The 14,784-nt window shown below is 42.7% G+C and overlaps 1 protein-coding gene across 1 annotated transcript in view; it reads left to right on the top strand.

Moving 5' to 3' along the window:
* Window positions 1-14,784, top strand: part of ITGB5 (integrin subunit beta 5) — a 101,414-nt gene that overhangs the window by 36,985 nt on the left and 49,645 nt on the right. Inside the window, exons 5-8 of the mRNA XM_082235275.1 lie at window positions 8,490-8,658; window positions 10,806-10,967; window positions 13,382-13,477; window positions 14,566-14,655. Of these exons, the coding sequence (XP_082091401.1) occupies window positions 8,490-8,658; window positions 10,806-10,967; window positions 13,382-13,477; window positions 14,566-14,655 (517 nt within the window). The remainder of the gene's footprint in view (window positions 1-8,489; window positions 8,659-10,805; window positions 10,968-13,381; window positions 13,478-14,565; window positions 14,656-14,784) is intronic.

The following is a 14,784-nucleotide window of genomic DNA, read 5'->3' as shown; positions in this document are numbered from 1 at the left end:
CCTGGCACAGCCAGAATGCACATTTGTGTGCAGTTTGTTTTTGAGCGGATGTGTTGCATCCAAAACAAATAACAAATTATTTTATGCATACGTATTTTTCACCAGTCTCGGCAGCCTTGCTTGCATTTTGCTCTACCCCAGGGGTCAGCAAACTTTTTCAGCAGGGGGCTGGCCCACAGTCCCTCAGACTTTGTAGAGGGCCGGACAATATTTTGAAGCAAAAAATGAACGAATTCCTATGCCCCACAAATAACCCAGAGATGCATTTTAAATAAAAGGACACATTCTACTCATGTAAAAACACACTGATTCCCGGACCATCCGTGGGCTGGGTTGAGAGGGCAGTTGGGCCGGATTCGGCCCCTGGGCCTTAGTTTGCCTACCCATGCTCTGCCCCAAATTGAATTTGTATAGCAATTTATATATTTTTGGCCAGCATCATTGTGGGGAAGGGGGTAACAGGGTCGCTAGTGGTGAGGAACATGATCTGAAGCATTGATAAGACCATCAACTATGCAAGTATTGTTCCTGAATCTAAATCCATGAAAAGTAGAACCTTTCTTCTTTTAAAGCGGGAGTCTTCTGTAGCGTCCATTGCACGCATGCAGATTAGTTTTAAAATACAGTGCGTCCTGAAAGTTGCAGCCTAATCCTATGCATGGTAACTCTGAAGCAAGTCTTGCTGAGTTCAGTGGGGCTTACTCTCAAGTAAGTACCTGTAGGACTGCAGACTTAGGAGCAACCTAACTCCATGTTCCTCTTTTCAAAGCATTCCCACATCTGGAACCCCTGTTATCTTCTATCCAGTGTCAGTAACCTTGGGCATGAGGGAATCCACCAAACTGCTGAAATTAAACTGGCAGTCAATGAATGCTTGGCTCTGGACAATGAGCATTTTCGCTCTGACGGTTGCCTCGTGTCAGCCAGCCGAGGCCTATTATGCACGACATCATGCTCACCTGCTCTGGGCTCTGTGCAGCACAAAGCTCCAGGGATACTGGATACTACTGTTTCTTCTCTGGTCTACGTATCCTTGCAGTCTGTGTGCTCGTTCCATCTATGCAGTCATTGTTTGCCATTCACATCACCTTTGTAGGGGGGAAAGTGATGTGAATCAGGGATGCTAATAGCCCCGAGCCTTCTAAATCGGGCAGGCAGCTTTCACAAGCAGAAGCAGCTCCTCACTTTAGCATTTGGCTCTCCAGTTCATGGAAGGCTGAGATTGGAGAAAGGGATGTGTTGGAGGGTGTGAGGCTTGTCAGTGGGCCTCTGATTTGTGCGACTTGTCATTGCATGTGGACTGTGAACACCTGAATTAGGCAGATAACCGTGTGAAAAAAGGAGAATGAAACCACAAAATTGTGGAAGAGAACCACTATTTGTAGACAAAATCTCCTGCACTTTAATTAACAGTTTTTTGGGGTGTGTAATTAGTGCACATCGTCCAAACTGTTCTGTGCTAGAAACACAGAACAAGAAAAGCACTTCAACCCCAAAGTGACAGCAGGGGAAGTCAGGGTTTTCAGCAAATTTACAAGGAAGGCAAAATACCAAACATACGTATGTCCTTCTCTAATGTAACTTATCATGGTTACAGAGCCCGTTTAATCACACCCACTCAAGGCCACATTTTCATAACCTACTAGAAAAGTCAGTATCTTTGGCCTGGTGGAGATACAATGCTCACACTCTGTATACTTTTCTTTGGAATCAGGAGTTTCTCAAATCAGGAGACAGGCAGTTCTTCCTTCACCTCTCTCCCCCCCAACCCCCTCTGCTGCTGCTAATTACCGGTGTCCCTTTTTCTTGCTTCCCTAATTTATGGTTCAACATAAAGTGGTTTCCAACATTAAGTGGTTTTCAACTTAAGCAAGATTTGATACCAGATCTGAAATTGTTGATATAGCAGAGTCCGTTTGCACAACGGAATGATGAATAGTACATGCCACATGCTTTTTGTTGCTTTATTTACAGTTCATTGTAGAGAAATTACAATCATGCATCTTGCCTCTGCGGGAGCAGAGAAGCAACCGTCCTTCTCCTCGAACACCGAGAGAGAACCAGAGAGAAAAACAGGAAACCAGTGTACGTCACATCCAGCTTCCCATTCCCGTGGGAAAACCCAACAGTGCTCTGACTGTGGAATGTAAACATTGTCTTGTGACAAGCACTTCCGCTGCACAGTGAAGAGAGCAGAAACCAACATCCTCCCCCTTTCTGTGAACATCACTGGGCAGCGTGTTCGTACAATATCAGTACAAACCCAACTTCTGTACATAGGTACAGTGTTGATCCCTTGATACAATCTTGGACAATACATCAGCAGGAATTTCATTACCTGGCATATAGGACACCGTTACGAGTCCCTTCTGAATATGTTCCCTAGCATGTTGCACCTTCAATTGCAAGTGCTTCGTGCTTTGCTTACAACCTTCCGAATTCAGCAAAGCCAAACATGCTTTGTTGTCCTGGTAAACCTGGATTGGACATTTGACAGGAATTTTCATGTCTTTGCACAATTGTAACAACCATTCACAATCCTTAAGTGAATAAGACAGTGCATTCAGTTCAGCTTCACAAGTACTTAAGCTAATTGTTGTTTGCTTCTTGCATAACCAATCAAATAGACCCTGATTGTACATGTAGCAAACTCCAGACGTACTTTTCCTGTCTGTAGTGTCACTTCCAAAACTTGCATCTGCAAAAATCTCAAGACCACCAGACTTCTGATTGTTAAATCTCAGTCTGTAATGCATAGTGCCTTTCAAATAGCGTGCTATGCGTTTCAGAGCTTTCCAATCCTTAACAGTAGGATTGTTAACTTGTCTGCTTAGCAAATTACAGCTAACAGCAATGTCAGGTCTTGAACATCTGGCAATGAAGTTTAGCTTGCCTAGCACACTTCTGTACAGTGTAGTGTCAGAAAATGCTTCTTCAGTGTCTTCTACCTGATAACCTGTTGTCATCGGTGTGTCTACAGGGTTAGCATCCATCAGGTTTAGTTTGCTTAACACATCAGCAATTTTCCGTGACTGGTGTACTAGAATGTTACCACTTTGATCTTTCTCTATTTCCAGAGATAGGTAGTTGTTTACCTCACCAAGATCTTTCATGTCAAAGTGCTCTTTCAGCTGAGCTAGGGCGTTATTGTACATTGTGACATCTTTCCAAAAGAATAAAATATCATCAACATAAAACAAACAGTACAGCTTCTTTTGCCCCTCCTCTTTGACAAACACACATGGATCAGCTTTCCCTTGCTGAAAACCTAGAGAAAACAATGCTTCAGTGAGTTTTGTGTGCCAACACCGTGCACTTTGTTTGAGACCATAAAGGGACTTTTTCAGAGCACAAACAAATCCCTGTTTTACCTGTACGCCATCAGGTGGATGCATATAAAGTGATTCACCTAGAGATCCGTACAAAAACGCTGTATTTACATCGTGGTGACTAATGTGTAGATTCTCCTCTGCAGCTAGCTTGAGCATAAGCCTAATGCTCTCATATCTCACCGTGGGTGAGTAGGTCTCGTGATAGTCTTCACCTGGTACCTGTGCAAAACCTCTGGCTACCAATCTGGCTTTGTGTCTGACTATCTTGCCATTTTGATCAGTCTTCGCTTTGAAGACCCATTTGCTTCCAAGCAGTTTCATTCCTGGAACTACTGGAACTAGTTCCCAAGTTTTGTTCCTTTCTAAGGAATCAAGCTCAGCCTTCATAGCATTTAACCAAGGCTCAGCTTCCTTAGAATCCAAACCCTGGATTTCTTGGAAACTTGAAGGTTCAAATACCTTCTTGGAGCTTTTAACAACTGCCACTGCTGTCTTAGCATATTCATCAGCAAATCTCTTTGGAGGTCTGCCTTTTGTGGCTCTTTGTGACCTACGAATTAGCCTTTGGTCTTCAACACTCTCCTCTTCCTTCTTAGGAGAAAAGTGACCTATTGTGAACAATGGTTCTTCCAATTCCTGATCAGAGCTTTCAGAGGGTCGCATAGAGGCTTTCGCACTCTTGAAATCCTCTGAAGTATCCGATTCAGTTTCAGACTCAGAATCAGAACCTTCATCAGTGGGTGTGGGTTGTTGTTGCTTATCCTCAGTCTCATCACTGTCATCAGGATAACATTGGAAAATTCCCACGTTCTCCCCCCACTTGGCATTGTATTCAACACTTCTTGTGAGCCTAATTGTCTTAGAGTCAGACATCATTATTCTGTAAGAACCTTTCTGATAACCTAGAAAGATACCATGCAATCCACGTTTGCCTAACTTGGAGCTTTGTGGTGAATGAATCCACATATCAGAACCAAATATTTTCATGTGTTTGATGTACGGTTTCTTACCAAACATCTTTTCATAGGGGGTACAACCAATCGCTGAAGATAACCTGCGATTGTAACTGTAAAGAAAACATGAGAGAGCTTCGGCCCAATAACTCTCTGGAAGATTTGCATCATGCAGCAAGGTTTTTAACCCTTGAAGCAATGTTTGATTTGCCCTTTCGCAAAGCCCATTCTGCCATGGCGAGCGAGGACTGGACAAATCGTGTTGAATTCCTTTCTCAGTCAGAAAAGCTTCAAACTGCTGAGAAGTGAATTCTCCCCCGCGATCTGTGAAAAGAATTTTTATCTTTTTACCATGCACATTTTCCAACCAAGCACAGAATTCCTTGAACCTTGGAAAAGCCTCTGATTTCTGCTTGAGATTGTACACGTAAATATACCTAGAAAATGCATCAATGAGAACCATGAAGAACCTATTGCCACCTAAAGAGGGCGATAGTGGACCAACTAAATCAGCATGAACAATCTGGTATGGTTCTGTAGCTTGCCTACTAGACACCTTACCTTTCGCAGCCATTTTCACCTTGTTTGCTGCGCATGCCTTGCACTTCATGTGGTACCTGCAGGGTTTAATAGTCATACCTTCAACCAAGGTAGGCATCTTAGATACTGCCTCAAAATGCAAATGACCAAATTTCCTGTGAAAATCATGAATACATTCTGCATGCAAACTTTTGTTAGAACCTGCAATGCAACAAGTATCATTCTGCACAACATCATCATAATACAAAACAAACAAACGATCAACACATTCAGCATGCAATACATAATCGTCTTTCTTTGTGATGGTGCATTTCTTGTTCTTGAAGGATACGTCAATGTTCCGTTCATTCAGCTGCATCACACTTAGAAGATTGTGTGTGGCATCTGGAACATACAGTACATCATGTATCTCTAAGTCCAAACTGTGAAGAACAACAGTTCCGTAGCCTTGACTGGGAATCGTGTGGTCATCCGCCTGGTGAATCGCACCTTCCTGCGGTGTAAAAGACACGAACAGTCTTTTATCGTTGCACATGTGGTGTGTAGCTGCTGAATCAACAACGAAGAAAGATTTAGACGTCTTCTGGACCTTTGCGACCTTTGGAGTGAAGCGTGAGACCATTGCCTTGTGCTGCGTTGTCCTGGAGACCGGACCTTTGCCTTTGCTTTGGCCTTTTCCACGCGATGAGCTTCCGCTGCGCTGCTCTGTCTTGGCCCTGGGATATTTGCATTCCCTCTTCATATGGCCTAGACGTCCACACGAGTAGCATTTCACTGCCTTCAAAGCTTTGGCGCCCTCTGGTGGTTCCACTGCACTCTGGGATGACGTCTGTGAAGACTCCCCCATACCCATGCAGCTAGCACCCCGGCGATCTGCTTCATTCTGGATCACGGCAGTAACATAGGCTACTGTGAGCTGAGCAGTTGGCTGAACAGCAATCTGAGTGGCAACGGACTCCCAACTTGGACCCAAAGAATGTAGTATCATGAAGGAATACACAGCCTCTGGAAAGTTGAGTCCTCTCTGTTGCAACTCATGCCTCAGATTTTGCATCTCCATCAGGTGTTTACGCACATCTCCACCTTCAGCAAGAGCCATATCATGCAGCTTTGCATAATAGTACATTGAGGAACCAGCCTCTGTCCTCAAGTGAGCCTGTCTTAAAGTGTCCCAAATTTCTCTGGCTGTGGTCTTTCCACGCAACAGACAGAGCTCTTCTGGGGATACTATCAACGTAAGCGTTCCCCGTGCTTTAGAATCCTTAGCATTCCAATCAGCTGTAATTGGAGCTGGGGGGTTGTCTGTAATAACATTAAACAGACCTTCTTCCCGCAGAACTGCCTCTGCATATAGCACCCACTCTGTGTAATTATTCTTATTGAGCTTAGGAATCCCAAAATCATCAACCAGCTTTGAGTTAGCCATTTTCTGCTGCTTAAAACAAGCTGCGTCACAGTCCTGCAGCTTCAGCCAAAAGCACTTGTAAAAGTACTTTCGTTTTCCCCAGCCATCCAAGCCTGTTAGCTTGTGCCTTTAGAGCCTTGCCTGTAACACGGCAAAACGGCTTTAAAAGTTCAAAGTCCAGCCATAAAACCATAAACTAGGAGCTGGCAGGCTGCCAGGCTGCTCCGGGAGCATGAGCACATACCTTCATCAATCAAACTTGACGCGCAGAGCAGATAACGCGATCCGTTCCTCTGTACCTCTGCCGGCATTCCGACTCGAACGCTGGAGTCTTTAATCCTCAGTTTGATTTACGTCTTTCTGGGCCCGGAACCAAAATGTTGATATAGCAGAGTCCGTTTGCACAACGGAATGATGAATAGTACATGCCACATGCTTTTTGTTGCTTTATTTACAGTTCATTGTAGAGAAATTACAATCATGCATCTTGCCTCTGCGGGAGCAGAGAAGCAACCGTCCTTCTCCTCGAACACCGAGAGAGAACCAGAGAGAAAAACAGGAAACCAGTGTACGTCACATCCAGCTTCCCATTCCCGTGGGAAAACCCAACAGTGCTCTGACTGTGGAATGTAAACATTGTCTTGTGACAAGCACTTCCGCTGCACAGTGAAGAGAGCAGAAACCAACAGAAATCTGGTTGGCAGATGATTTGGCAGTGACCTGAAACTAGGGGTTACTTTCAGTGCAGATGTAATGTTAAAATTATGATTAAAACTGGTAAGAGAAGGGGAGAAGAGGGTATGCTTATTCGGTTGGAGGATGGTTTCTGCTTGCAAACCACAGTCCCATCTGCAGTATACGTTTAAAGCAGTATCATACCACTTTAAACATTCATGGCTTCTCCCAAAGAATTCTGGGCTGTAGTTTGCTAAGGGTGCTGTGACTTGTTAGGAGACACCTCTACACCCTTCACAGAGCTCTGTTTTTCAGACTGGTTTAGCCTCATTTAATACAACCCCTAGTATGTAGCATATATGACTACTGAGAATGAAGAGGAGAGAACAAGCATATAGAGGTTCTGTGTTATTTATGATGGCCAATTTGCCAAAGCCTCCACCCCAACTTAACACTGACATAAGATCTCTGCTAAGCTTCAAATCACAGAGTATTAGCTAACTGAACTAGAAGCTGCTAAGCTTCTAGGGACTCCTGTTCATGCTTATAAAAGAAAGTAGCATGATTAAAATGAAATTATTCTCCTGAAACCATAGAACTAGTGAAAGCAAAGCAAACAAGTCCTTTTCAAATGGAATAGTTGTTTTTCAGTTTCTGAGGTGGGGAGACTTGAGAGACTTGCTTCACTCTAGCACATACCATGCGGAGAAATGAGCTTGTCAGTTCAACCACATGAGTACATAAAGCAGTCATGTAAATACAAGACAGAGTGACAGAGACTGAAAACAGAATTTTCCAGCATTCCTTCCATCTGTTCCTCAGCTTTCAGCAGCAGCAGCAGCAGCCGTTGTTCATCATGGCCACTTCAGGCCCCTCTTCTTCCCTGGTGGGCTTCTCACATTGCCGAGGTGATAGTGACAGTATGACAAGGAGGGGGGAAATAATAATTTTTAAAAATCTGTAGGGCTCTTTTGCATACACATTATGAGCACCTGATATAGCCCCAATGGAATTGCAGGCCAGTTTCTTTCTTATTCATTTAAACTACATGCACATAGATATTGATGTATCTATTACAATTCTTTATTTCCCATCTTTTGGAATATAAATATTTCCAAGGTTGCTTCCAATTAAATTTACGTATTTTAAAAATACAATAAACATCGTTTAACTACTTGAAAAGTCATCAGGATCCTCCCCACAGGGCAATTGATGGAATATTGCCCTCTTGGGGTAGGTTGGAAGGGACAGTCCAACTGGAGCAGGCCTAAGGCTTGCCTGCTTCTTTCCTGGTTCATGCCAAAATCTTAGTCCTGAACAACAGCCAGTACCAAGTTTACTCAGAAAGAAGTCTCTATAGAGACTCTTGTCTGGGGCATATTCAGTTTCAAAATTAAGTTTCTCATTTCCAGTGTCGCTGTATTGTACATAATTCAGAATCTGAGTAATTTTTCAAGCCAGAAAGTTGCTCTGAATTTGCATTCTTGATCAGCTTTAGTAGGTATGAAGTGGGACACAAACTCTGGTGTTATTATCTCACTGTGCAGACAAATGACTCACAATGATGTTTCATTTCTTTTCTAGTTACAAGTTATTTCCCAGTTGTGTCCCATCCTTTGGATTTCGCCACCTTTTATCCCTCACGGATAAAGTTGACCGGTTTAATGAAGAGGTTCAGAAACAGAAGGTTTCCCGCAATAGGGATGCCCCAGAAGGTGGCTTTGACGCAATCTTGCAGGCTGCTGTGTGTGAGGTGAGTAACTTCTGGCAGATTGTGAATGGTTGACTATACAGTGGTACCTTGGTTCACAACCACAATTCGTTCCGGAGGTCTGGTTGTAAACCAAACAGGTTGTAACCCAAGGTGCGCTTTTGCCAGTAGGGTCTCCCCCCCCCCAATGGGTTGTAATCTTTAAAACAAAGGGACATGCACTTCCAGGTTTGACGTGGTTGTAATCCAAAACGGTTGTAATCCAAAGCAGTTGCAAACCAAGGTACCATTGTATCTGCCATTCCTTGTAGCCTGTAGGGGTTGCGGGTATTGGAGATGGGAAGTTAATTGATTGTGTGTGGGGAGAACATACTTTTAAAAATGGCACTGATAAATGAATTCTCAGAATAGCTTTGTGCGCCATGTGGAATTTGTGCTTTTTAGGTTAGCTGGGGAAATTATACATCTCTATAGTGAGATTTGTGACTTGGGACTTGTTCATCTCACCACAGTGTATATGTGCTAGTTTGCCCTTTCGAAGTACACAAAAAGAAAGGGTCTGGCACATTTGTGTGTCCCTGTATCTGTTGGGTGCCACTATCCCTAGTATATGTCTCCATCTGAAGAAAAATTGCAGTGCCATTGTTACTTGTCCCTTAGGTTGGCAGTTCCATCAGTGGCATTCCTTGCCAGTAGATCCTAAATATGCCTCTTGTTTATGAACAATGACTGCATTTGGCACTGGGATTTGGGTGCAGCATTTGTAGTAAAATACTTTTCTTGTCCTTTTTTGCCTTGGTATGTTAGTAAGGTATATGGCATGACAGCCTATTTTAAGAATCTGTTGATACTATTTTTGGATAGGTTGCATCTATCTGACAGAGCTTCAGTTTCTGCTGCTTGTTTTCCTTTTATATGTATATATAAAACCCATAGCTTCTGTGCTGATCAAAACATAGCCTGCTTCTTAAATGTGCAGGCACAGTTGCCTCTCATCAGCTGCCTTGGCAAAAGTTCCACTCTTGGCAGAAAGACAATTTTTATTCAAACTGCTGTCAGCATAATAAAAGGATAATATGTTTGTCACTTCCCTGGAGGGGGGAGTTATTTCCTGTGTTCAGCAGGGAACACTAAAGACAGCATTTTTTTTTTTACACCTGCTGCTAATAATAATGTCTCGTATGGCTTTTTAAATTTTATTTCTTCACACCTTTTTTCGCTGGTTTGAAAATCGAGCTGCTTTCCTAAGTTTCAGGAGCAAATTTAAAATGCATGCCACTTTTTATGATTCTAGAGTTTGGGACTGTAATAGAATATTCCCCCCCCGGGGGGGGATAATTGCATGATTAGTGAACTCTTACAGGACTTGAGGTCAGCAAATCTGATTTTCCAAGTTGACCAAGTCTATGTGGACCTCAAAGGAGGTGCAACTTCCCTAAACTAATATATCCCCTTGGAAAATGCAGTTAGTTGCTGCAGTGCATACATGACATCTTATATTTTGCTTTGGCCTGCTCTTTGCAGCCTTTGATCTTTTGGGTATTTCCTTCAAATAAGCAGGTCTCACAGGCTACTGGGGTATTGTACCTGCTTCACAGCCGATATGGCATCTTGCTGGACCTGGAGGTCATGCGGTCAGCTACTGGCTGCAACATGTATGTTGACCACTGAAAACATCATTGTGCTTGAGTGGCTAGAGCAACCATTGCCCGTTTTAGGCAGGAGTCAGTTGTTTAAGAGGGTTTCCTGTCAGAAGGATGATGCCTAATTCCACTGAGATGAGTATTTGGAGGACTGGGTTTCCATATCTTCCTGCCAGTGGCAGGAAGAGCATATTTTAATTGCTGCAGATAATGTCATGCAGAGATTATGCTGTGCATTCCGAGTTACTCACCAGGGACTGAATTTGCATGTTTTTACTTACAATTCTGCTTCGTTTATTACAATACCTGCATTAGAATTTCTGGTTACAGAATTTGAAGGTTATGGTTATAATTCTGCTCTGTTTTTATTGTTTTCCTGTGGCTTTGTTTCTGTTCACAACTCTTTTACAAGATAGTTTTATCTCTGTTATTGATGATACTTGAGCAATGCCTATCTCCTGATGCAATGGCTTGGTGCAGGAAGAAGTTGTCTGTTGGCATGAGCAAAGGCTGACGGGTTTCTTCTTTTCCTTGACTTCAATGTAGAAGGAGATTGGGTGGCGGAAGGAGGCTTCTCACTTGCTGGTGTTCACTACGGATGATGTCCCACACATAGCACTGGATGGGAAGCTGGGTGGATTGGTGCAGCCACATGACGGGCAGTGCCACCTGAATGAGGCCAACGAATACACCGCTTCCAATCAACTGGTGAGAATGCATAGCAATGAAATGGATGTGTACAATGTCTAGTTATCATTCTGAGGGTCTCTTGAATGCCACAGTGTTGTTTTGACTTCACATTTGGATGATTAGACAGTTTTAAAAACACATTCCCCTGTGTCTCCGGAGCCCTGCATGAGGCAAAATAGTGCATATAAAAGCTGCTGCATGGAGTCCCTGCTTCATTCCAGCTCTTTCCTCAATGTTTTGTGAGGTAAACAACTGCTCCTTATCAGTGTTCTGTATCACTGATCCTTGTTGCATTTCATTTCAGGATGGAACAACTTGTTACCCCCAAACCCTTAACTGCTGTTTAAAGACAGTGGCCATGTGTATGTCTCACAACTTACTGTGTCTTAGTGCAACTTGTTGTGTCTCCATTATGCTTTCAGCGGCAGTCATGTGTTTCAGCTTCTGTTTGCCCCTTACTAGCTAAGTGCTGTCCTTCCATTTATTTGTCTCGGTATATAAATAAAATATTGGTAATCAAAGGACAAGGTAAACCTTGATTTGACACTTTGAATTCAGTAGAGAGGTCTGCAGATAGCTATTTTCCTTCTTCGGCTTTTCTGGATGAAGAGCCGCTTTGTTCTTGCATAGCTGTTGCGTTGTTTTTCTGCAGGCCAGGCAAATTGCAAATCCTAATTATTATTGTCCCCTTTAATGAGCATGTAATGTTCCCCTCCCTCCATGTTGAAAGTGTTCCTAACTTGCTGTCTTTAGACAATGGGCTTAAATCCTTCCACAGGACATTTCTTTGTTTTCCTGAGTAAACAAAGTCAGTAAATATACATATTCATTGGCCATTTCTGTAATTTGTGTACTAGCCTAGAAATCACATGAAAATCTATTCTGCCAGGATAGTATTGGAAGAATGTCAGTGTGGTTCACAATGGAAGGCCTGGATACAAATTCCTGCTCCAACAGAGACTTGGCTGGATGGCCTTGGTTGGTCATCAGTTTCTCAATCTGTAAAATGGGAACATTACTGGCCGGTCCACACAAGACGGGCTGGAAGTAGTGAAAAGTTTGGCATGTCTAATTTCCATTGAAATGGATAGTACTAATGTGGATAGATAAATGCTTAAAGCTGCAATCCTAAACTCCCAGGTGAATGAGCTTCATGGAATATGTGTCTTGTTAATTTCTGTGGCATTCAGATGGCACTAAAGGTTAGGTATTCAGAATTGTCTGTACAAATTATTCAGCGTCTTGCCTATAATTTTATATGTAACAAGAAGTGGAGGGTATAAACAGTATTCTTAATAGCACATTCATACTAAGCTTTGCTCTGAGCTGGAGGTGATGGATACATGGCCTAAACAGAGTGGATTGCTATTGTCAGAGCTCTCTTCTATGCTCCAAATTTTCCTTCACTTGTTTATACTGGGGCAAGATGCTGCCTTCTCCTGCTGTTATTTCACTGCCATTTGTATGGGTAATGGGGGGTGTGCTGGAAGGGAGAGCTCCACTGGTTTATATCTTCTTTTGAGAGTGCAGAAAATAGTCTGAGAATACATAATGTGGGCACATGGTTACAGTCAGGTCTTAGCCTGGATGGGAGGCCATGATGGCTCAGTGCAAGCTATGCAGAACTTCCTGAGAAGAGGTTTTGGGATGTAATGAAAAAGGGTAAAGAGAACGGCTGACCCCATAATTGGTGGGGAATTGAGCAGCATGCCTATTTATTCGTTCCTTGGCTGACTTAATGCGACTAATTTGCTTGGAAACTAGTTAAATGATGCAATGTCCACTATAGCATATAGGCCTTCCTGGGTATTAAGCTCTACAGGGGAGGCCTTCTTGGTAGTGGCTCCCTGATTATGAAATTCGTCACCCCACTGATTCTTTTGAGTTTTCAGTGCCAGCGGAAGGCACATTTCTTCATGTATGCCATTGTGTGGGTGGGTTGAGTTGTTACCTATCAAGTTTTAACTAACTTGCCCTGCTCTTGTTTTTGTTTTGTTTTACTGTAATAAAAGCACTTGAATTTTATTGCTGCCTATTTTGGGTAATTGCCCTGGCAATTCTCTGTAATTTACCTCTATAACAACAACCCTGTGAATTGGCCTAGTTTTCACGTGATCATAATGAGTGCACTTAACTGATGGCAAACCAGGAATACAGCTTTAGTTTGGACGAGCCACAGAGTTCCGTTCCTTGACACACGGATGCCGTAATATGAAATAGGTCTTAAAGTACATCCATAGTGTGGAAATCTCTTATTTGCAGATGTGTGTGCTTAGCTATAATTGTATACGCTTGGAGTCTTTTAAAGCACAGTTCTATGCATATCTACTCAAAAGGAAGCTTACTCGCAGGCAAATAGGATTAGAGTTGCAAAGCAGTTATAATTCATTTTCTTTGTCTTCACTGGTCTCTCTTTCTTTGTCTTTTTCTAGGATTATCCTTCTCTTGCTCTTCTTGCAGAGAAACTAGCTGAGAACAATATACACCTAATTTTTGCAGTGACGAAAAGTCACTATGTTCTTTATAAGGTAAGTGTTAGGCGCAAAGAGGAAGAAACTGGTTTCCTGTTTGAAACCTGCTGGAAAGTGAAGGGGGAAGTCAGTAGAGTCAGAGTGGGCCTTGAAAGTCACCCCATTCCATGGGTGGATAATCTTTTATGAGGGTTGCATTGCGCCATTGTAGCTCCTCCAGGGGTTTCATGCCAAGGTGGATGTGGGCCACACTCTCATGCATGCACACACAAATAAACACATGCAGGAATGTGGCATATTTTCACACATGCAGGCACACTGGGAGCTCTCAATTGCAGATTTGTCCACTGTTTTTGAAACGTCCCCATCCTTGCCCCAATCTTGAGAAGCTTGAAAGGACTCTTTCAGGTCTGATTAAGATTGCAAGGTGGCAGTTTTGCCACTGGAGTTTTGGGGTGAGAGGAGAGAATGTGTTAAGATGTCTAGTACTTCGGAGGAAGGAAGAGCTGCTTGGAATTAAAAAGCACTTGAGAATGTGCTTATGGTCTGGCTTTAAGCCCTGGGAGCTTTGCCTCTGTGCAAATCAGGCTGCAATCCTAACCGTGTCTACTGGGAGGTACGTCCTGCTGGCATTCAGTAGGGCTTACTTCCAAATAAGTGGGGTTAGGGTTGCAGTCCCAAGCAGCTCTGCAGTGCGCCCTCCTCCCAATTTCATTCTTCAGTTAATTTCAGAATGGAGCTTCAGTGAAAAGCAGCTAAGCTTCTTAAAGTGAATAGATCAACATTGGTGATCATGAAGGCACCAAAAATAGCTATGGGATTTAATCCTTATTTTGGGAATGTTGCCAACAGAAGTGTATTCAGCCTAGCCTGCCGTTACTTAAATCTTATTACTTAAAAGTGAATTATGTCTCTGCACTGTTCAGAGGCTCAAAGTACCTTTTGTCTCTTTGAACATAATTTCCCATTCTCCTCCACCTAATTAATGTTAGTGAACAGAAGTCTCCAAGGACCAATGTTTTTCCCATTTAAAAAATCGTGGCTTTTTAATTATATTGATGAAACTTATGAGAGGATATAATTTCCTTTGTTTTTAAATAACTTGTTTCTCTTGTGTACTTCTCTCTCTCTCTCTCTTTAAAAAGAACCTTACTGCCCTCATTCCTGGAACGACGGTAGAGATTTTAAATCAAGACTCTACAAATATTATCCAGCTTATAGTCAAGGCCTACAATGTGAGTTTTTCACTTTTGGTGTTTAGATGTCATCAACTTCGTCTGTATGTTTTAATTATTTAGAATACTTACATCCCTCTCTGTGGCCCCAAGGGGGTCTCAAAGTGGTTTACAAAGGAGTCTCAAAAT

The sequence above is a fragment of the Podarcis vaucheri genome, assembly GCF_965113315.1.
Source record: "Podarcis vaucheri genome assembly, chromosome: 1".
Lineage (NCBI taxonomy): Eukaryota > Metazoa > Chordata > Lepidosauria > Squamata > Lacertidae > Podarcis > Podarcis vaucheri.
This window is presented reverse-complemented; position numbering and strand designations above follow the sequence as displayed.